Source organism: Siniperca chuatsi, linkage group LG23 (assembly GCF_020085105.1).
Source record: "Siniperca chuatsi isolate FFG_IHB_CAS linkage group LG23, ASM2008510v1, whole genome shotgun sequence".
Taxonomy (NCBI): domain Eukaryota; kingdom Metazoa; phylum Chordata; class Actinopteri; order Centrarchiformes; family Sinipercidae; genus Siniperca; species Siniperca chuatsi.
Genome location: NC_058064.1, coordinates 8,729,612 through 8,753,137, shown reverse-complemented (window position 1 = coordinate 8,753,137; position 23,526 = coordinate 8,729,612). Strand labels below are relative to the sequence as shown.

Here is a 23,526-nt window from a genome sequence, read left to right as displayed (position 1 = left end):
TTTTTGTAAAGCATTCTTGTGTATATTTGGATTCTCCTAGGGGTAGAAAAATACATTTTTGCTTACCAGGCTTCTCTGTAAACAAGACTTGCAAAAACACTGCATTTTGTCATTGTAATATGAGATAGCTCATTGCAGCTATTCATATGATGTTCCAGTATCCCCATTTTGCAGCTGAGAGAAATAAATTTGACAAGATAGCAGCAGTTTGGCTCAAAGTGGATTGGGAGCAGAAATTTCGACTGCTGAGACATTGGCTGTAGCTTTCATTTAAGTTCCCCTACAAGTGAACAGGTGTGGTTTGTGTTTGTCAATATTTGGTTGTGGCTCAAGGGCCTTTTTTCCCCCTCCTTTTTTTTTTTTTGTTGAAATTTCTCAAACAATAAAAATGACATGAAATATGCTGAAATGAAGAGGTGGGATAATGAGAGGGAAATCAGTTTACTCAGGAAGCTCATGGTTTTCTCTGCAAGTCAGAGCTTTTAACCATCCGCCAATGTTGAATGATTTTTGGTAGTGCATTTTCTGTCAATATTAAAGCTTTAAGGCAATATTAATTGCAGTAGCCCAATTATGAAGAGGGGAATCAACAATCGACCCTCAATAATAACCAGAGAGTGCTTTCTGTTGAGAGGTTTTTGGGTTTTTTGCTGTAATTACCCAACCTTGAAGGAGATTAACACACTCCGATGGGTCTCCGAATGGGAAAGAGGAAGAAGGAAAAGAGGGAGTGGAGAAAGAAAGAGGATATGACAACCCCTGTTTAAAGATATTTCATGTCACGAGACTCTCCTCCTTTCATCACTACCCGCCCCTTTCCTTCAGTCCTACTCAGCCCTCTTCACAGACCACTGTCTTTCTTTAACCTCTTCAATGTTCTCACATCCTTATGCTTACCCTCTTCACTTGTTCCCCCTCTCTTTTTTTCCCTCTCCTGCTTCAACTAATCATCTTTGAATCCCTTCTTATTAACTGGATTAATGTCTTCTGAGATGCCCTGTGTCATGCCCTTGTTCTCCTTAGCTGCTTTAAAGTTTTTGGATCCTGCAGGATGGTTCCTTCCTTGGCCTGGACTGTGGTCAGAGTGAGTCAGGCAGCTGCATCACTCGTACCTTTTTTGGAATAAATAAATAAATAAATAAATTCCCTCTGATGCCTAAACCCAGGATCCGGAGCTGCTGTTCCTTATACTTCACCCGTCCATCATCGACACTCGTCAAAGCACTTGAAGCAGCATCGTTTTGACATTGAGCTTGGTGACGTGTCCTTGGTGGAGCCTGATTAAAGTACATAATCTTGTTTCGGCTTTCTCTTTTTATTTTTTTGGGTGGAATCCAGAGTCACTTCGTCCAAGGGCCTGCTCACAAGTATACTTTAACACATGGCTCAGACCAACCATTTCTTGTACTGAAAAAGCAAATCACAGCACTTGGATTTACTGTGATTAGCTGACTAGCATTGTAAGCATGTCTGATTATATCGCTACGTTACAATTTTTGTCCCCTTTTTCCACTTCAATTGCCTTTGGCTCGCTCTCTCAAGGGTCAAAAGGCTTGCCTTGCAAGCCAAACATCTCAACACCACCCCCCAATCCACCTGCTTTTTATGTATGATTTCTTACTGTTTTCAAAGTGTGCAAAAAGAAACATCTCCCTGTCCTCCCATCTAAGCTGTGTCTTCTCAGCAGTCAGCCCATCACACACCTGGCTAAACAGGAACACGCTGTGGATGAATCAAGATAATTGGGCTTTTAGCAAAGCTAATAGGCTTGTGTCTCTGAGTTCAGGCTGGAGGAAGTTTACCTCTAGTGGACTGGTTTTATTCTCAAGGATTAGCTATGATTTGAATTCTGTCCTGTTCCATTAATTGCATTTCTAAGAACATGGTACTGTATGTTTTACCTGGAGCGATTTACATTCAGTAAATTTAGAGGAAATGCATGATTTGTACAGTGAAAGACCATTTTCTGTTATGTATGTGGCATGCTAATTCTCAGCCTTCTGTAAATAGTCTATGTAGAATTGCATACAATCAGCCTTGTTTGGTTTTCATGCATGACAGTCCTTTTTCTATTAATATCATTCTCAGTGCTTTCCTGAGCCCTGAAGCCACTGAAACGCTTTCAGGGTTGCAATCTTTTTCTCTTTCCCTTCCCATTTTCTTGGCCTCTCATAGTGAAATAACCTGTGGCAGTCATCAGGCAATATCATGGAAAAATGCTAGGGATCAATATTGAAGTAGCTTATCTACAGAGGCTTCAAGTCAAATCCAAAGTAAATTTGACTCATTCTGTTGCTGACTCCACCCATTGTTTCACCAATTTAGGTCTCTTTTGGCCAAATCTTGTTGCTGCTCCTGCAAATTATCGCTGCTTAATTTCAGCCATTTTGGTTGTAGTCCTTGGCTGTCGTCACTCTGCAGAGAGATTTCTGGCAAACATGAAATCATTACTGTTATTACTTTCCTCATACAAATTAGGCCTTGTGAAGAATTGAGCCTTAATGGCATTGTGGGGCAAACAGGATGATTGCACCTGTATTACTATTCCAGTCATCCCTCTCTCCTATCTATTGCCTACTGCTGTCATTGTTGCCTTGTGATTTAACAAATGGAGGCTGTATGGTGTTGAGACAGGAGCAACGTCCATGACATGGCCAACCACAGAAAGTGATATTCAATTAATGACCGGGCCAGATACCTGTCCAGTCCATTTGAGAGGTAACAGGAATGATGGCTGAGGAAATAGCATCTCATGCCCCAGCTGTGTTTGAAAGGATTGAGGAGGAAGTTATTCTTAAGGAGCAAAGTGCTGATGTTTTAAGATTTACAAGCCACTTTGGAGATTTCTTGGGCACTGTGTGTGTGTGTCTCTGTCTCTCCCTCTCTTCTAGTCCAACTCTTTGCCACATCACTTTTATCATGTTATAATCCTCCTAACTCCAGTCTTGGTCACTATAAAAGAAATTGAGATTATATGGCCTATGGGTAGATTAAAGCTACTTCTTTTGTGTCAGGTAATGCCAGAAAGATTTCTTTGATTACACATTATATCTAAAAACTTAATTTCTTAAAACATGGATATCCATTTGTCTGAAATTGTTATTTGCGTCTCTGAATTCTTGACCTCTTTGCGTGCAACACAGTCTCCCTTGTAGGTTGGGATTAAGTTTTATTTAATATAGTGATATATTTTTGCAGCTTTGGTTATATTCTCATTGTCACTAGCATGCACAACTTGTTTGCATTCTCTCAATTGCTTTTTGGAACGGTTTCAGAACAGTCCATTGTGAGGCTTTAAATGGGTGAACTTTGGATTAAAAAAGGCACTTTTAGTTCCAGCTCCCCCATCTTAATTTAATAAACTTGCACTTCAGCCAACATAAGTTTTGAGGTTTGCTTTAGCTTTTTTTGTCCGTCCATGTTTTCCTCCAGTGAAGGGGCCTCGAATTTAAGCTTTAAGACTTTCAGCACACACATATTGCGTGTATCCTGCAGATCATGCATAATGCAGGTGCTGTATTTAAAGCTGCTTATTCAAGGTAACTAATGTCACAACACCCAATAGATATTCAGACATGTCACATACCTATAAAATAAAATAATACATTTTCTACATATAATAAAATGCCTGTAGATCAAATGTTACAATTCTAACTTATATTTCTGTATCTATTTCAGTCCTTATGAGTATTGTTTCTTAAGAGACGTGGTTTATTTACTTGATGATATACATTAGAGTGTCAGGTATATGCAGAGGCGCTTCCAAATACCAGAAAACTAATGAGAGAATGAAATGGTGTCAGTGGCAGCATTTTGCTCAGCGATCTCTAAGATGGAGGGCCAGGAGAATCATTGTCGCTGGTGGTTTGCATTTTTTTGCCCTTTAGGAGATGAGTGGCTAAAACTGTGCCAAAAGTCACAGTACATCACCTCACCCATGGGCAATCTATTTATTCTAGTCTTGCTTGTGTTACGAATATATCGTCCACAGTATTAAAAAGTGCAGCACTACAGCAATCACTAGTCGAATAACTACTAAACTCCAAGGTCTTGGCTTCTCTTTGGGCCAACATTATCTCTTTGGCTCACTAGAACACAGTGTTTTAGCTGTGAGTAGCAATGAACAGGTTTGTACAGTTTGATGACTCATGGTGCAGCAGTCCTCAGCCTACTGTGGCCAAATCATCTTTTGTGCCCAGGTTTTAATGATCCAGCTATGTATGTGGTCTTTTCAAAATGTTACCCATGTTTTTTTAAAAGGTATTTAGTAGAGTACTACCACTACTACTGATGATGATTATGATGATTATATTAATACTCAGAAACAGCATTAGAAACCAGAGCACAAGACAGCGGGATACCTCTGCAGCACAAGCTAACTAGCAGTGTCAGAAAATAACTGTTGCAGTCTAATGAATATGCCTCAAGCACTTTAACTTTTTTTGCTACACTGTGATACCACAGCAGGATTATTACTTTACATTGGTTTAATAAAGTACAGTGTAATATCTTAAGTTTTTATTAATCTATATAGATGTCATATGATTGGCTAATTATTTGCATATTCATTCCTAAAAGATAATATTGGCAAAGTCACAATCCAGTATTCACAGAATAAAATACACAAAAGCTTGCCAGTACCGAGCAACGGCATACAAGACAGCAGAACAATATTAAAGCTTTTGTGATAGCTGGACACTTCTCAGATCAGTGGCTCAGGGGACCCTATCCCATGCTGGAAGTCATCAACACGTTCAGTGAGAGAACGTTTGGCCCCATTGCCAGTGTGTCGATAAACAAGCAAGATGAAGGTTGCAGGGTTTGTTGGCAAGTGTGAAAGGACAGTGGTTACACAGGAAGGGGACATTATTGCCTGCAGGATGGCCACAATGGGAGAGGTGACCTGTGGTGAGACCTCACATCTCTGGATAAGATGGAGAGGACTATACCCTCTGTTATATACCACAAATTCCCAGGCTTCAGTCTGTGTGTCTGCAATGTGTCTTTGCGTTCATATGTGCACAATGTGTGTATTTGTGTTTGACTGCATACCATTTCCTTTCTGTTTGTTTACTATGCCATAATGTTTGTGTGCCTGTTTGCGTGAGTGTAAGTTTACTCATGCCTTCATCTTTCTTCTCAGCACTGTGCACAAAATGAACCACCTACCACACAAAAGCAAAGAGCTGATGGAGGCTTTTTCATATGGCTAAAAGATTACATAATATGATTCTCAGTGTGCTGTGTACACATCCGCACACACACAAACTTGGTTGCTGATGGAAGGAGGCGCCACACGTGCACACACCATACTCTCACTGTCTTCCTCCTGCTTACTCAAACACACTTTGAGCATGTGCAGACAGACGTACACATGCGCACACTCTCCGGTGACATGCCCCCCTCCCACTGAAAGAGATCACTGGGTCCAGTGATGTGTCTGTTATTTACACCCCAACTCCCAGTTTGTTCTCTCTCCTTCTCTCCTCCACTTCCCCAGTTCTAAGCTGCAAATTTAGCAGTCTGCCAACTCCACTCGCAGTCTTGTGAATACACATGCAAACATTCTTTCCATCTTTATCTGCTGTTCTCCATCCAACACACAGGCTGTGCATTCGTGCACATGGCGGTCACCTGCAAACTGACGCATACAAACTGGTTTTGATGAGCAAGAAACTAAAAGCTATAAGACACACTCAATGAAGCGAGTCCGTCTCAGCAGTCTCACCTTCTGCGTGCTGAATTATACATGTACATGAGTTGCAGGATTACATGCTGACTTTGAAAATGTCATCTGAAAAATGCATCCAGCCACAAGGACATCAGGACAATCCTCAGGAACACACACAGATGAAATATTCTACTTGATGAAGCATACAAACAAGAAGTAGCCCATATTTGTTTCATCTGTCTACTTTGTGTACTACTTTGTGTATATGGTCCTTAACTGTCCATGTTTCATTGTTTTGTTTGTGCATTTCCTTTAACTTGCATTTGTGTTCGTTATAGATATGATCCTGCGCATGTGTTTAAATGCATTTGTCTGCATGTCCTTGGCCTTGTGCTTTCCCTTCTCCATTCATGCACAGGATTCTTGCGGGCTCTTAGCAGAGGTCCTCAGGGGCAGGTTTGCGGCTGCCTTTGGTTCATCGGTGCAGAAAAACTCAGGCAGTCCCCCCTACCCCACCCCACTGCACACCCCCCACCCCTTCACTCTGCTCTCTGGATGAAGGGCTAAGGCCACGGGAGGAGAGATAGGGCTGAAAAGAGTGAAAGGAGGTGAAACGCTGGCAGAGAGCATAATGTGATATGACATAGTGTGTTGCATTATGGCTGATTAACACGCTCAGCTCCGCCACCCGCAATAGAAAACACAAACCCCCAGGTCTGCCCGCCTCCCTTTCTCCGTCCCCCCTGCCTCTCATATCTTGGGGCTTCCCTCTTATTTTCTTTTTTTTTTTCTCTCTCTCTCCTCCTCTGCCCCAATTTCTCCCCCATCTCTGCTGATGAAAATGTGTGTGAAGGACAAGCAGTGACTGGAGTTGGGCTAGCAGATTATTTGTTCTCTTTTCTTTTTTTCCCCCAGTCTTTCCCTCCTGGGACACTGTAAGGAGACACTTTTCCACTTGGTTTGCTCAGCACTGGTTGTGGCTGAATGTTTCTTACCTCCACTAGAATGAGTGCATGGAATACAGGCAGCGAACCTTGAATTTTAACACGGCATATCTGACCACAGACTGCAGAGCTTTGATTAGTCAGTTGCTGCAAAGGTTATTACTATGTACAACGGCTATAAATTGATGCAATATTCTGGGTGTTTATTGAAATGCCGTACATATTTATCTGAAACTACTTATCCTTGAAAAGATTCCCTTTGGAATACCCTTTTTAGATGTGTTTTTTCTGTTAATTCTTTATTTAAAAAAGTCACTTAGTTTACATGGTCTTTAAGTACTTTAAAGGATTAAAGGATTTGATCTGTTAGACGATAACTCAGATGAGCTTGTATTGGTGACATTCCTGTGACCTTGCAGCAATTTGTACAGACAACCCTGCCATGATGTATTGGCCACACCATTCATGTGAACATCCATTATGGGTAGAAGCAGTGATGGCATTTTCCACCGGAGATAACTGACATTTATTTATTTTTGGAGTCATCAGGCAGACGCTATGAAAACATCAAGTCTGCACATTTTCGCCCTGCTTCAGGTGTCCTCTCTAATCGTCCTTGTTTAATCAGGGGGAGAAAGAAAACAGTGTGGGCTATCCGTGTTTGCTCTAAAAATAAGACACACACAAGTTATAGTCATTTACACACACTTTGACATTTTTTAGGGCCCCTGCTCGGAGCCACACTTAACTCCATTTAATATGGGTCGGCAGTGAAATACCCCTCCCTTTTTCTCCCTGCTTCCCTTGCTTTTCTCTGCTGTCTAATGAAATGCTAAATATTTGTTTCTTGAGGGCACCATTTAAATGCTCTTGCTGCTGGTTGGTGGTTCAAACCTTGCCCCATTTAATGAGTTCTGGTTTTATTAGTTCCAATGCATTAAGATCAGACCTTGTTGACATTGCCCCACTGGCCTGTTGTCACCTAAAAGGGCCATGACATGTGCTTGTTACCTCTGACACCTCTGACCTTGCTAAATATGCATTATTATTTATGATTATTATGTTGCTGTTGTTGTTACTCCAATATATACAGAGTCTCCTAGCCTCGTCTAGGTTGAGGCAAATCAGGCCATTCTACTCTTAGCCAGAATGGGGAGAAGAAGCTTATGGCCAGTGTGGATGCTAACACCTCATCAGTTCTCTTTATTACCTGCTCCGGCACACAGAGTCCTCCACACAGACTGGCAGACTGGTCTTGGTTGAGCAGCCAATTCCACTCCTAAATGCATTTTTTATTCTTTTCCTCTGTTTGCCTCATTATGGCTCCCCCACTGCCTCTCATTCTTATGCTTTTCTTACTTTTTTCCCCTCCTCAATTCCTCCACTGTTTCTTTCTCTCATTCGTTTGCTCTTCAGTATCTCCACGCTATCATCTTAATTCACCCTCTTTTTGGCCCTCGTCCTTTTTACACTTTCCCAATGTGTAAGCCCTGAATTAGGCATTTTCTTTATTATTCTCCCTTTACCTCACATGCTCTCTAATTCTTTCTGTCTGTGAAGAGAATGCAAATGCGTTTTTTCTTCTACTGTCCTCTGGTTTGTCATCTTTGTGCATCAATCCAACAAGAGTGCCTCAAAAAAAGTTGGGATGCCTGCCTTTTCTCTGAGACACATTCTCCTGCTCATTTGTCTTATAGTGGATGTTTGATAAAGCGGACACTGGAACTACTCACTGGATAACAATTGCTAGCTACTGTACGTTACTCATTCTTGTGTTCTCGTGTCATTTGGTTTCCTGTATTGTTTGTGCGTTATGCTCCACCAGCACAGGGATGATATTAGCCACATTTCTGCCAACTGCAGAGTGCCATACCTGTCACCTGTCTTAAGTTTTATCTGTGAGACTCATATTTTAGTGTCTTTAGTGGCCTCTCAGGGATCGTCACACTGTCCAATAAAATATGTTCTTGTGCAGATTGCCATTGCTGGTTTGTGGAAAAGCATTTAACATGTAAACCTTCACAAAATTCTAGCTCTAAAAAGAAAATGGATGGGCTGTCAACCTTGGAGTACTGTGACATACGGAAAGAGTAATAGATGGATGAATACAAAGAAGCAGGGAGACGTAGGATTGGAAGGATTGATATATTTGATGATTAACAGACTGGATTGTGAGTGAGTTATGCTTTCATGGTTTAAAGATCATTGTAGTCAGATGGACATTTAGCTTATTTATTTTATTGCTTTACACTTACACAGATTTATGAAATGGAATTTCTGACACACTTTTATATAGTATTGTTTTTTATATGCTCTGGACTGTCTGTCACCTGTGAATGTAATTTCAAACCCATATGTTAGCCCATCAATATTACCACTAATTATTTAAACAGATAGTTGGTGAGTGCATGTATGTTGCTGTTTGTGTTCACTTCTGTATTCTCTACGTTGTGTGTTTGTCTTTGACTGACCATTAGAGGTGTAGCTGGCCTGTTCCATCTCATCAGTCAAACTAAGAGGAAGTAGAAGCGTTTATTAACAGGGTGGGCAAGGTACCTGAAATAACTCTGTGCCTGTCCTCCCCTCTTTTTCACCAACATGACACATTTTTTGAAAAGATCCAGGTTTGAGAGAATTTTGATGATTCTTAAGCATTCCTCTAGTAATTTAGGTCAGTCCACTTTTACTGTGTTCAGTCTCCTGGTTGGCTAGCCTGCAGAAAACACTCTAAATCTAGAAAATGGGACCACTCTGCTAGTTTTGTGAGTGTGTTTTTGTGCATTTTACAGAGTCGCTGTCTTCCTCTCTCTCTCATGCCTTAGGGAAAGACAGTTACATAAACATGCTCTCGTCATCACTGCGCTTCCGATTCCCGCTGTTGTACCAGTCCCCCTTCTCTCTTTTCCTCTGTTAGTTTCCGTCTTTTTCCCACATTTACCACATTACTTTCCCTTCCCGCCTATTTCTGCTACTTCCTCTTTGTGTCAGTATGGGTCACGCCAAAGCATTTGGCTGTACAGTGGTGGAGACATTTGACACTTGAGACAGTCGAGTCCCTGTCATATGAAAATATACAATGATAGCTCCAACACAACAGGAAATGAGTAATATTTTACTTTGCAAATAAGTTTTGAATTACCATCTGTAACATTGCCATTTATCTATCCATTTACTATTTCACTGCTGCAGTGCACTGCAAGCCATGTGGTCATCATGCCAGGCCTCTCAGCTTGCTTTTTTTTCTCCACATCCTTCAATGCAATCAAGAAATTAAGCACTGAACCCTTCTGACCCATCTCCTAAGTACTTGATGGGGTCAATTGACAAATTCACAAAACTAACCAAAACATATTCTGAAGAAATGCCTTCATTGCTCGTTGTTCTAAATTTTAGGGCTGTTATAGCTGTGCCAGTTTCGTGCCTTTGTCACTGTATTAGTTTGGATTTGTGCTCTGGCACATGCAGATGACTATCCCGACCTTAGTCCCACCTACAAGGATGCTGATTAGCGCAGTTGTTTCTCAGACTGGGAAAGCAGCTATTCACAAGAGCAACATGAGACCTTTGAATCCCTCTACAAATTGTGTGATGTGGGAAGCGATTCAGAGACTTCAAGGGGCTTTACCTCTGATGTGATAATATTGCTATCTTTTTCTCCCCTTACTCCTCTCCACCTCCCCTTTTCTGTTTCCCCCTCTTCCTTCTAGTTCTTGCTTCTGTTTTCACTTTCCATTGCTGCTCCTCGCCATTGCCAGATCCATATTAACCTCTCTGTCACTCTCTGCTATCCTGCTTCTTTTCCATTCCCTTAATCCCCACCAGCTCTGCTTCTGCCCTCCGTCGCTCCCTCCTTTTCATACCTCCATTATTTTTGCTTCTTCTCAAATGGAGAGAGCATAGGGAGTGGAAGAACAATTGAGTTGAAGGTGTGATCAGAGAGAAAAATGATCAGGAGTCCTCCACAGAGAAAGGGAGGGAAGAGATAACGGCACCCTGGAAAACCAGTCGTCATGGCAACACTGTGGCAACCCGGGACAGACTAGCCTGTTAATTAAAAAGTTGATTAATTGCCTTTTAATTGCATACTTATACATTGTAACATTGAGGTAGTCTTATTTCTTAATCACTCTACTTTATACCCGCTCTTTTCTTTCCTCTTTTTCTTCCTCTCCTTGTTACTTTAAGCTCTTCTATAATTTCCACTGATCAGACAGAGAGCGTGCTCTCATGGACAATAATCCGCTTGAGTTGATAAACATATCTTATAGAGGAAGGATGAAAGAAGCGACAGAGGGCGAAAAGGACAGAGGGGGTGGGCTAAAATGCTGTGCATTGATTGTTAATTTCAGCCCACTTTCATCCTGCATGCTTTTTAGCAAGGTGGGCGTATTTATAGAAAGAGACGGAACTTCACCCATTTGGCATCAAGGTCATAAGAATGGCTGTTGAAGTGGGAATCAACACAGAATAAATCAGAAGGACAAAAGCAGCGAGAGCGGGGTAAGCATCTGGCAGATACACATATACAAATGCAAAATCAGTGCAGGACAAGCAAACAGTAATCAACACAAATCAAGCAAACCTCTAAATAAATACTCGTGTCCTTCTGTACAACACCCCTTATCTCCTTCCGACAGCACCTAATTTTTATCAAGGTTATCATGATACTCAATCAGACAAAGTGTTTTTCTTGGCTACACCTTAATTATTTTGTCTTTCCCCCTCCTTTCTGTCTCTTTTTTTCTGCCACTCTGTCTACGCCATTTGAAGATTGAGTGTCTGTATCATGTGCCCTCACACTTGCAGCTGGTCTGCTTTAATTGCATGCTTACTCCCCAGTGTTGCTTTTGTTTTTCTCTGACGACATCTTGCTTGGCTTGATCATCTTTTAATGACCGCGGATAGGCACACTCACTGCTCCGGTTTAAAAAAACGGCCCACTTGACACAAGGCTCCATATGCTGGAGTGACTGCCTCCAGGGAACAATGTGTGTGATTTTGTGTGTGTGTGATCTGTGAGCAATGCCTGGTTCGTTTTCTCAGCCACCCATGAGGACAGCGGCACAGGTGTAGACTTGTGTGTGCACATATCGCCCTGATTACATATGCTTCCACATGTTTCCATGGTAACACCATGCCCCCCCTTCAGTTCACGCGCACTAAACACCAATCTCTGTCAAGTACAAGTTAATGCTTGTTGATACTTTTTATGTTGTAAGCATATTTCTTTGTCTGCCTTTCATGTCTTTTATTTTCTTTTTTGTCCATTATTGTGAAGCACTTTGTGACGTATGCTCTTGAAAGGTGCTATATAAATAAGCTTACTTACTTGTTGCTAATAGTACTTTGTCAGCGGGCCGACAGACTTGTTCCCACCTCAACACACACACGTCTGAGTGGATCAATTTGTGCCAATTTAAAGTAGTGTAACAAGTTGCCACCACGATAGCCTTAGGTTGTTTCTAAGCCCTCAGCTGTCGTGTGTGTGTGTGGCAGCATAAGGGGGGGTCATATTAGCCGTGTAAGCTGGGGTTGAGTAGCCCCACCGCCTGTCTGCCGCCTTTGTGATGGGAGAACATCTGTTGGCTGTGATATGAAGCTAGGGAGTATCTCTTTCTCTCTTCTTCTCCCTCTCTCCTCTGCTTGCTCTCCCGTTTCTGTTATGAATTCCCCAGCTGCTCGGCTCCCTCCCTTCACCTAAAAACCCTGTCCCACGCCACCTGTGCAGTTTTAATGCATAATTTATCTGCTAAGTAACCACATCTGAGAGACTCATCCCTCCATCCCTCTCCTGCTTTCCATCTCTCCCCTCAGTGTTTGGCTTGGGGCGTGAAAGTGGACACCTATTTTCTAATATTGTTATTTAAGAGGATTAGGATTGATTGGGTTCCAGTGATGGGCAGTGTATCCAAGAATTGAAATCCACAATCAGTGTAGCCTCAGCTTGAACCTAGATCTTTTTTAAAAATCTGTCATTGGAAAAAATCAGAACTCAGAAACCTTGCATTTTTTTGTTTTCCTTGTGATAAATCCCCAATACAAAACTATAAATTGTTGTCAGATTATTTTTTCTTGCCTCTCCATACAGTTGATTGCAAAGTGCTATTCTATTATACAGATAAAAAAAAAAGAATTACCCCTAGAATTCTTTGTGTTTGATGTGTTAAACCAATTGTCCCCCCAAACATGATATACTGGTGTTGTGTGATTTCAGTTTTTACAGCTTGTCAAAAAGGCCTGTGTGGAGCTGACATGTTTTGTTACCATGTCCATGTGTGTGTCCTTGCAGGCCCATAAGTAGTCGTACTATATTAGCCCACTGTGGCAGGAGCGATGTTGCTACCACATTGTAGCTCAATCTGGACCAATTCTTCCCAAGGCCATGACTGTGCCTCTGTGCACATACGTGTTTGTGTATGCTTATCCCAGTCTATATGTTTTATGATGCAAGCCTGCAATGTATTATATCTGAATATTAGGACAGCAAGGAAGGAATGGCAAGGAAACGTACGCAAAGTCCCTCTTCCTGTAAATCAGTTCTCCTTCCACTAACACAGCCGCCCCTCTTATTTATCCCACCATGACAAGGTTAGCAATCAGGGTTAATGTACCATCAACAACCCCTCTTAACCTTGGAGACGGGCCTTTTAGGGCCAGGCGGTTGCACTGGGTTAATGCCTTTTCACTTTACTGTACAAGAGCAATTGGCCCACCCTGACACCTGTCACTCAACTCACTGTCCAATCAAGATCAACAAAGACAACTTTATTTTTCCTTCATCATGGAGGATACTCAATTTGATTTGGGTGTTGTCAAGAAAACTGAAGTGGCCTTGGGTCTGTTGCGTCACATACAGTCGATAAACCAAAGTTGGGGACACTGGTAGCCTGCCAGCCAGTCAGTCAATCTGTGTGGTACCTTTTATCAGCTCCAAGGATTTACCTGACACCAACCTCTTGTCTTATCAGTTATTGGCAGAGAGTCATATTGGTTTGGAAAGCCAGAGTTGAAAGAAGAACATACATGAAACATACATAAATGCACTTGGCAGCATTACATTACATTAACATTACAGCAAAGAGGAGGAAAGTTCTTTTTCACCACTTAGATTTTTATGGAAATGACCACATGAAGAATATTCCAATGCTTTTTTTTTAAGAGTGATTTTCTCACTGACGGCCCCTAATAACATCATATTTAGTAAACAATAACAGCACTACCTGTATTTATATATACAACCATTCATCAACCTTTCATCTGTTTATCAAGGGCAGCGTGTAAATATTAATCATTGATGATTAAAAAAAATAACAAGCTGCTTTACTAAGGTGGTCATATAATTAGTTATTGTCATTTCCTGTCTGTAAGATCTATTTGTTGGGTTTTGTTTTTGTGGTTCTTGGTTAAATGCTTGAGAACTCTTAACGGTACAATATTTGGCCCTTTAATAAGATAATATTTATTCTGTTTTTTACTTTTGTTTGGCTGCAATAACAAGCTTAAGTAATAGCCCTTAAAGTAGATGGCTTACCGCTTCCGACCCACCAACATGGCCAATTTTGTTTGTTGGAACACACAACCAAATCCAATGGTACAGCTTCCAGAAATTGAACCCTGAGTTGTTGCAGGTATGGACGGGAACTTTACCCTATGCCACCCATGCATCCTAAAATATGGTGGTTTTTAAAAGTTCGATATTATAATATACATTGTATGTCAAAAAGTACATAACGTGTATGCTTGTATATACAGTAGATGCACTTGAAAAATCATGATTTTAATAAAGTTCCCATGACTTTAAGAGGAGGCAGTGTAATCATAGAAGCTGTGATATGGCAGATTGCCCCTCAGTGCAATGTTGTTGATCATTCTCCGCCTCTAATGGTTTAGTCAATACAGACAACATCATCGAGCATCAGGAAATCCAGGGTTGTCCACCTTTCTGCCACACCAACCTGTCCCACTCATTAACGTGATTCCAATACAGATTTCTGATGAGCTCTTACTTTGTATGCCAGTCAAATTCTTTTCTAGAGCTTGCTGTAATGTACAGGCATAACTTTTGTACATAATATCAAGGAGGAAATAATAGAAGAATAATAGAATAGTTATAAGGCTGCACTTTTTTGGTAGATTTTAGCACTGAGTTAGCAGTGAGTATTGTACATTGAGTACCAAAGGGATTGGATTTACAGCAAAAAGAGTTCAGGCAGCGTTTAACTTTTCATTTAAATATGCATCCTTTACAGAGTTTCCAATACTTCCCTTTGTCTATTGTTGTATGAGTGAAGCTCACCCACCTAGCATCTAAACAAGATAACATTAATCATACGTAAATGTGTTCTGTTTCTATTCTTATGTGTAGCTTTAAGCCTTTTGATATGAGCTTCTAAAAAAAAAAAGGCTACAATTGAACATGGAGAGACGAAAGAGAAAAATGTACCCTTGATTAATTTAATTAACCATTCTCTCTAAAGGGGATCCATCAGGGATATAATAGGGGCTAAATTGATTTACAAAGTGCACTCTTATGAATAACATGCTCCTATTGATTTCAATTGTTCTCCAAGTGTGATTGGGTAATGAATTAACAATGGAACTATGTAAGTTCCCATGTAAGAAAAGAGACCACTCTATATTATCTTGCTCATATTACTCCATACTTCAGCTAGTTTGCAACAGCTGCGTCGTTTCAGAACTACACAGGTTTGTCACGGGTCGCGAGGGCTGAGCAACCTTGTCCACTGAGGTGTGTTTGAATCAGAGGGCAGCGATATGTGCACACTGCGGCTGTCAAGTGCTTTATATGTGTGAGTGCAGAACGTGAAGACAGGTTAATGAGGAATTGTGAAGACGGACTGTATTTAAAGTAGTGCTCATAATGTTCTTTTCAAGCAGCACTCGCTTCTGAGTGTGTCAGATTAATCAAAAAAGGGGTGTGACATGCTCTTACTTTAACAGAGTAAAAATATAACACATTTTCAAATCATAAAAAAACTTTTTAACATTTTTAGAGATTAAATTCAAAACAACTTGTAAACCAGATTTGAATATTGGAGATATGAGCCAGTTTACTTTTATCATGCAAATGTTTCTCTTAGAGGTATGGGTTTAAACCAAAGCGTTTTTGGCTTTTTTTTAATAAGTACTTTAGGTAGCAGTGGCAATGTTTGTATCAACAGACCATACACACACACTACTAGAATTGACACATTGCCACCTTTAATCAGTTTTCAAACCAGCCTTCACCCCCTCATTTTGGCAGTACATGTGTGTTCAGTCATCCATCTGTCTGTGTATTCATCCACCTGTGCTTGTATATGTGAATCTATGAATATAGCACAATTGCTTAGTCTTTCTAGGCTGCCGCGCTCTTCCTCAAATTAGAAATATTCAGACAAATCGGCACTAAGCTAATCAGCAGCCCACTTAACTCACCAAAGGAGAGCTGCACTTAACAACTGTCAAAGAGCTACTCCTCCATCAGCGAGGTAGCTGGTGTGGCAGGCTGGGAAATGACTTGCCACCAGTGAATTGCTGCAACAATTTGGCTATAACCAGGTATTTCTATTTATAGGGCTAGGCATTTAGCATCAAGGTTCCACTTGGTTAAGAAACCAATTTGGCTGTTAAAAGTTACAGTGGCTGGTGTCTTAGAAAGTTTGTCATAATTTCTATAAACAGAAAATATTTTTCAATGATAATTTTTTATTGTAGTGAATCGGATGATTGAGATCGACTGAAGCAATAAGATCATTGAGGTTTAGCAAGAGAAAGGAAGCAGGGGAACAGAAGATTAAGAGAATGAGGGGTAGAAGAGAAGAAAAGAAAACAGATTGTAAAATGGAAATGGGAACAGGCCTAATTCTTACCACACATGCTTGTACACTTCTTTCTGCCTTTTTCATATGGTTCTGATAGTCACCATGTGCAGCAATAGAGCAACATTGCCCCATCACATTACCCAACTGGACTCACTTGGATGTAAGTGTGTTTTGTCATTCAGGAGTTGTGAAGGTCAGCCTAACCTGCCATCTCTCTCAGCTTGGCCTCCATTATTAGGACTTGTTGTCCTTTCCGCCCGAGCTTAATGGCCTGCCGCTTTTTCCCATCTTTATCTCTCTCTTCTCTTCCCCTCTCTCGCTCTCTCTCACTCATTGTCTCTGGCAGCTTGGTGGCTCCTGCGTCTGGCTGCAGTTGCAGAGCAGCAGCAGAAGCAGCAGTCACATACCTGCATTCAAGTGGAACAAACAGGATGGTTGGCTGCTCACGGAAGGTCATCAGCCCTGGGCACAGAGTGTGTGTGTGTGTGTGTATGTGTGCATTTATTTGTGCTTTAAAAAGAGGTGAAGCTCTACAGTGTTTATATTAGTGCACTCAGAGACAAGGCAAAACAAATGTTCATCTTACTGTAATTACACTAACCACTTTTAGCAGTCTGGGCCACAAATAGCCAATAGACGAATGACGATGTGTTTACTGTGACAACATGCCGTTTGTGTGAAATGTGTGTGTAAGTGATAGCTTATACTCAGTGATTACCATTAAATATTTTAAATACTTGCCAGAACTATTTCAACAAACTTTTCACCAGGCTTTCTTCAGGAACTGGAATCATGCGACTTGGGGTAACCACAGTTTCTTCATTTAAACATTTCTGCCTGCCTTTTCAACTCAGGCGTACGCAAATTAAGCTTAATTTGTGCCTCTTACGACATCTCTATACAGGAGGTGTTTCAGCAGCGTTTTTCAGTCGTCCCGTCTCATGCACGTCTGACAGAACAGATGCGCTTCTATTTTAATCAGTCCAGGCCGCGTGACAGCTCACGTTTCACTTGCGCTATAAGTGCCTAAACGTGACCAGAAGCATATTTTTACGCTTCGAGCGCTGCCAAAACATGGGTAACCTACACTCAATGCTGTGCCTGAACGCATCCGCACATAGGACTGAAGCTTCTTCTGCTGCTCTACTAACGTGCTGCTCACGCTACACCTCCTGTGTAGACATCATGTTAGCACCGATTCACACAAAAAAGCTAAATGGACTTTTACACCGTCCCCAAAAAATCCAGATTGAATGAGCTGCCGGAGACTTTATCTGTTTTTGTGAATGTACTGTTGGAGCAAATCTGCATCTGCTCGCATCTTTTCATTGACTTTATATGTATTTGTGCAACCTCTAAATTTCAGTTAAGCAGTCGACTTGTCTTCAGCAAATGTAGTGCTTCATAGAGAACTTTCAATGTTGTACCTGTCTCTTGTCACTGTGACATCTACACTCAACACAAGGTCAGGATGCCTTCCTTGTGGCTGTGCTTGTTGTTCAATCCCACCATAAGCCCACCCACTTGCTACCACCCTAAAGGTGCCACAGTGATGGCTACCAGGCTAATGAATGGTGACATTCTAATCTTTGTAATCCCTAATTGTTGCTGCAGTTTTGATTAAAAACCCAAGCCTTGTCAGCTCAATTGCAATGTGGGAAGCATGTTTATTACCAGACACTGTGTATTCCAGCATTTGTGACTGTGCATATGGCTGTATGAGTGTGCTAATAATGCACATGCTTGTCTAATAGTGCACAAAAAATCCTGGTTGATCTCGGGGTTTACGAAGCGTGGCTGCATTTTCGGTCTTCATTAACCTTGCTCGCCCTCAATCCCCAGAATTTCTACCTGCTTTCTTTCTTCCTTCCTTCCCTCCCTTTTCCCTTCTCTTCTCCAGCTCTTTTTTCTTCTCCAGCTCTTTTATTTCTTTTTCTTCTTTTTCTTTTTTTTTGCAGAGTTTGCAGGATGAATAATTGAATGTAATTGGGTAGTGTGACCCTGTCTTTTGTTAGCGGGTAGGCAGGGCAGCAGCACTCAGTTCCTCTATCACTTGTTTCAGTTGGAAGCATTTCTTACATGGTTATGACTATTGTTTTTTTTTTTCCTCCAATTTCTCAGTTGCTTGCACACACGCACACACAGTTCACGTCTGTGAGAGTTTTGCCACTGAACATCACCACATCAGTGAGGTAAAAGGATAATCTTACCATGCTGAAGAGCCAGCACATTAAAAAAAAAAAAAAAGCCTTGGGTATGATTATCTAAGCTTTAACACTAGCGTAGCTCTGCAGATGAGCTAAGGCAGAGTGGGGAAAAAATTGACAACACTAAAACTAGATAATCTAATTAGCTCGATGATACGATGCAGTTAAATAATTAGCCAGAACCTAATTGGCTAATATCACTGCGCTGTTAAAAAATCTGTCTGCCTCTTTTCGTTCTCTTTCTGTAACCTTTAAAAGTAAACACTTCCCAAATAGCCTGCAGAAATGAACGGTAACAAGCTGTGCTGCTGCGCAAGAAGTTGGAGCACTGTGAAGCTTGGTTGCACTTTTTGACTTTTGAGTTCCCCCGCCCATCTTGACTCCCCTTCTCCAGTGTTTCATCTGCAGGGAGTTGATTAGTTTGCTTTCATCCTGACCATCCTATGTCGGTGCACCTGCTTAATACTATTATTGTACTGAAGCTGTATACAAACATGTGGTATTCAGTCTTGACAACCACCCACTCTTTTTTACGCATCCCTTGCTCTCTGTAAACACACACACACACACACACACACACACCTACTAACATCCATGCAGTTTCGTATGTGGCCCAAGGCAAAGCACTTCTCCCTAATGAGCCTCCTGCCCTCTGTTTCTCCTGGGGAGCCGAAAAAGAACTAACTTTGATGCAGCATAGAAAGGATGTAACCTACTTACACACACACAAATTGTTATGCTTGTGAGGAACCTCATTGACTGAATTTTTTTCCCAGACCTGTGATGTTAACACCAACACTACATGGCTAGCTTAAACCCTAATCTTAACCTCATTCTAATGTGAAGCCTTAACCCAAGGCTGAACCCTAAAACAGTCCCTCGAAAAAGTGAGGCCTGGTCAAAATGTCCTCACTTTACAAAACTGTCGTCACTCTAAAGATCTAAATCTCAGAATGGTTCTCAAGAGTAGATAGAAGTACAGGAACACACACACGAATGGCCTGACTTGTCCACAGTGCAGTCCCATGCATCCTGATTGGGCCAAACAGCACAAGCAAAGCGTAGCCATCCACCCTATATCATTGGAAATCATTGAGACGAGCTGGGTAGCATTTCTGTGTTATTCCTGCATGCCTCCATATTTTTTGCCTTCTAACATGTTTTAATTGCCACGTTTTAACAGGGACACACTCTTAATTATGAACAAAAGCTAGTTTCTTGCAGTTATACTTACATTTTTGACTAAAACTGTAATTTAGAGCTGCAACTAATGATTATTTTCATTATCGATTGATCTATAGATTATTTTCTTGAGCAGTCGGCTAATCTTTAGTCCCTAAAATGTTGAATGAAGAATACCCATCATAATTTCCCAGAGCTCAAGGTGACATCTTCATATTGCTCGTTATGTCCTACCAACAGTGCAAAACCCAAAGATATTGAGTTTACTATTATCTATGACAAAATATATGAAGAAATGCATCAAATCCTCACATTTGAGAAGCTTGAACCAGAAAATGTTTGGTATATTTACTTGAAAAATAACTCAAACAACCGTTTGATTATCAAAATAGTCTTTCAATCGATTTTTTCGGCTCTATTGTAATTGCAACGTTTAGTTTCTTCTGTGTTTTAGCATCCATTTTGAGTCTTGATTTTAAAGTGATATCATTTGGCTTCTTTTACCATGAGAGATTCAGGTTCGACGACAGCCATTATCAATTTCGAATCATCAGAGGGGAATGTTAGACTATTGGATTGGTATATTACTTTTTCTATTGTTTCTCATATCTTCTGTTGATAAAACTGTCACATAAGATCTATCGCTATCTGCTCTGAATCGAAACACCTTTGTAGCATCACGGTGGTTTAGAAAGCTGTGGTAGAAACAATATCTACTATCACATGCTGGTAGCATCTTTGGTTTTAGTTTGGCCCAAGATGAGTAAAAAGAATGTTGATTTGACCACCCTCAAATAAAATGTCACCATGCCAGCATGATATCATGGTCTCTTTCATTATTCTGGCATTCTCATAAATGTGTAACCAAATCAGTCATTAGTGCAAAAAGTGGGAATCACTATATTAAGTGGATGGAAAAAAATATTCAAAATATTTTGTGGCTGGACATATCAAGGACATTCCCAGGGTTATCTATCCATCATTAGTTTGCATCATGTTCTGTGACACAATCTATTGTTCTTATTTATATGATCCCCCCTCCGAATTTATACAAGGAATAATCTTAAAGTACCATGTTTGTATTACAGAGGTCTGGTATTCGTTGCAGTCACTGACCTGTCTCTGTCACCTGTGTGTGTGTGTGTGTGTGTGTGTGTGTATTGTAGATATGGGCCAATTATGAGGAGAAACCAGTTGAGGAGGTCGTGCACCTATCAGAGGAGAAGGAACGAGTGCCCAACTACAGAGCAGTATACGTCACTGAAATCAGCGACACCCTGCACTTCTACACCCAGGACGTAGAGACAGGTAACTTGAGATTGTGTTTTGTGTGTGCGCAAGAATGCGTGAAATAATTGCTTGATGGATGCAACATTTAATTATAATGACTAATGACTGAAGTTTTCCAGTTACAATTGAAAATTTCCAAAATTTGACACAGAATACATGGATAGATCAGATGTGAAGTAGTAAAAGTTAAAATTGCTTTGTAAACATGTTGTTTTACTTCATACTACAGTTACTATTTCATCATCCTATGCAATCCTGCACAACATACCACCATCAACAATCTCTCCACACAGAGATGCAAGCAAGGGCTCTCTCACTTTTTATTCCCTTTTAACACCACGCTGACTTTATGAATGACAATTATCTCTACCACTCTGACATTCACCTCATCCCTTGCTGCAGCATCCCTCCCACGAGCAGAGACAAAACAAAGGACGTCCTACTTGTTATTACTACTGAATGACAGGAATAAATCACACCACCCCCTCTTGTCACTGGTGACAGAGGGAGGAAAGGAGAGAAAAGTTTGGAGATGGGAAAACTAACAATCCCTGGTATTCCTGCATGGCTGCTCCCTCTGACAAGCTGTGTGTGTGTGTGTGTGTGTGTGTGTGTGTGTGTGTGAATGCACACATAATACCTCCCCCTATTCTGTTTTGTGCTGGGTAACGGTCTGTCTTTTAGGTGGTATACTTAATGGGCCATCTTCTGCAGTATCAAAATCAAGGTGTTTATGTATACATATGTATCTGTGTTTAATTACAGGTGCATACACACAGTGGTTTGTTGTCAGTAAGTAGTCCGAGGTAGCAACAGTAACTAAGGGCAAAGGAAGCTTATACTTAGGCTATAAATCACTGAACAATGCTTTTGCTTTATTATTTCCAACACAGTCAATATTTTAAGGTACACATAATGAGCTAATAAAATTCCCTTTTCAGATATGATCCAGAGTAATGTTTGGAGAAACATGGTATAGCTAAAAAGCATCTGTTTTGGCCTTTTTTTCTTTTTTTTTTAAATTATCATGACTGTATTATGACCCTTCAAGGAATACTGGAATTTGAACCAACCTGTCCGTGACACCTTGGATTTTGTCACTTAATTATTGTCTTGCACAATTACATATTCAGAAACACAGTTACACCGAAAACTGTATTCACAAACTAGCTGGAACAGATCTGAAGCCTTCATGCCAATCACTGTTCCTCCATCGTTTGTGTGGGAACAGTACAGGATGCGGAGGTCTTCCTCACAGCCAGCCACACCCACCCACACACACACCCCACATCTGGCTTCACTGGCAGTCGACTGTCAGAGGCCATGAAATTGACTTTGGCCACCTCTTAATTTGCCTCACTGCTGTAATTAATTAATTTGCTTCCATTTACTGCCAATCTGAGGCTGAGAATCACTCACACCATAATAATCCAATCACATATGAGTGTGGAAAGCATTTGGCCCTCAATTGTTCTTTTGAAGACCCCCTACCTTTCTTTCCTCCACCGTTCCTTGAAACCTCCATGTATTGCTAAGTGTGCACAAACAAACTGCTGTTCATCTTCTTGCCATGAGCTGTAGATTCAAATTTAAAGCCCTTACACCTCCTCTGGCAGCTTCACTCCCCTGCAAGTCGGGAGTGATGTTGAGGTTATGTGCAAGGCTTTATCACTGATCAAAATCGCATGTCACTGGGAAGAGGCTGAAATGTACGGTACATGGCACATGCTAACCTGAAGCTAAGGTTAATGCCTTCAGCATCACTTACTGTCAGCAGGGAAAATGTACAAGCGAAATGTGGAGTGGAATTTTTTCCCTATGTTATGGAATATCTAAGGAAGTTCGAGTTGAAAGGGCTTGGGAAACATTGGTTCTTGGGCTACACATGAAAGAGGAAATCAAAGTGTTTTTATTAATTTTAGCATATTTCTCATATATTCCTTAAATCTATAAGGGACCAGGGGAAACGGCAAGATGCAAAGCGTTTACAACTTTTTCTCAGTAGCAACTCAAGTGTTGCATTTAAAGAAATTGTACACAAACTGCATTTTTTATATTGCTGCTCTCAGTGTATTTTGACAGGAGAGCTGTGAGTTATTTAATCTTTTTTCATATAAAGGCTTGATTTTAGATGATCCAGCAATGCTGGGGCCTTTTTATTTATTTATTTTTCCCTTTAATTGGCCCGTGTTCTTCCACCAAGAGTCTTACGTGCTAGTTTAAAAAAAAACACAAAAAAAACTGTGTTATTCTCAGCAGGGAGGTAAAACCTGACCGGTCCTCACCCCCTGCCTCCCACTCCTCATCTTCCTCTCTATCACGTTCTTTGCCCCTCCCCGCCTTCCTCCAGCTCTTTTTCTCCCTTGGTCTCTTTCATTTTCGCTGACGCTTCCTCAAAGCTACATTAA

At 40.9% G+C, this 23,526-nt stretch overlaps 1 protein-coding gene across 1 annotated transcript in view; it reads left to right on the top strand.

Annotated features, from left to right (window-relative positions):
* snd1 (staphylococcal nuclease and tudor domain containing 1) overlaps nucleotides 1-23,526 on the top strand; it is a 172,981-nt gene that overhangs the window by 113,850 nt on the left and 35,605 nt on the right. Inside the window, exon 18 of the mRNA XM_044185773.1 lies at nucleotides 20,995-21,136. Coding sequence (XP_044041708.1) covers nucleotides 20,995-21,136 — 142 coding nt within the window. The remainder of the gene's footprint in view (nucleotides 1-20,994; nucleotides 21,137-23,526) is intronic.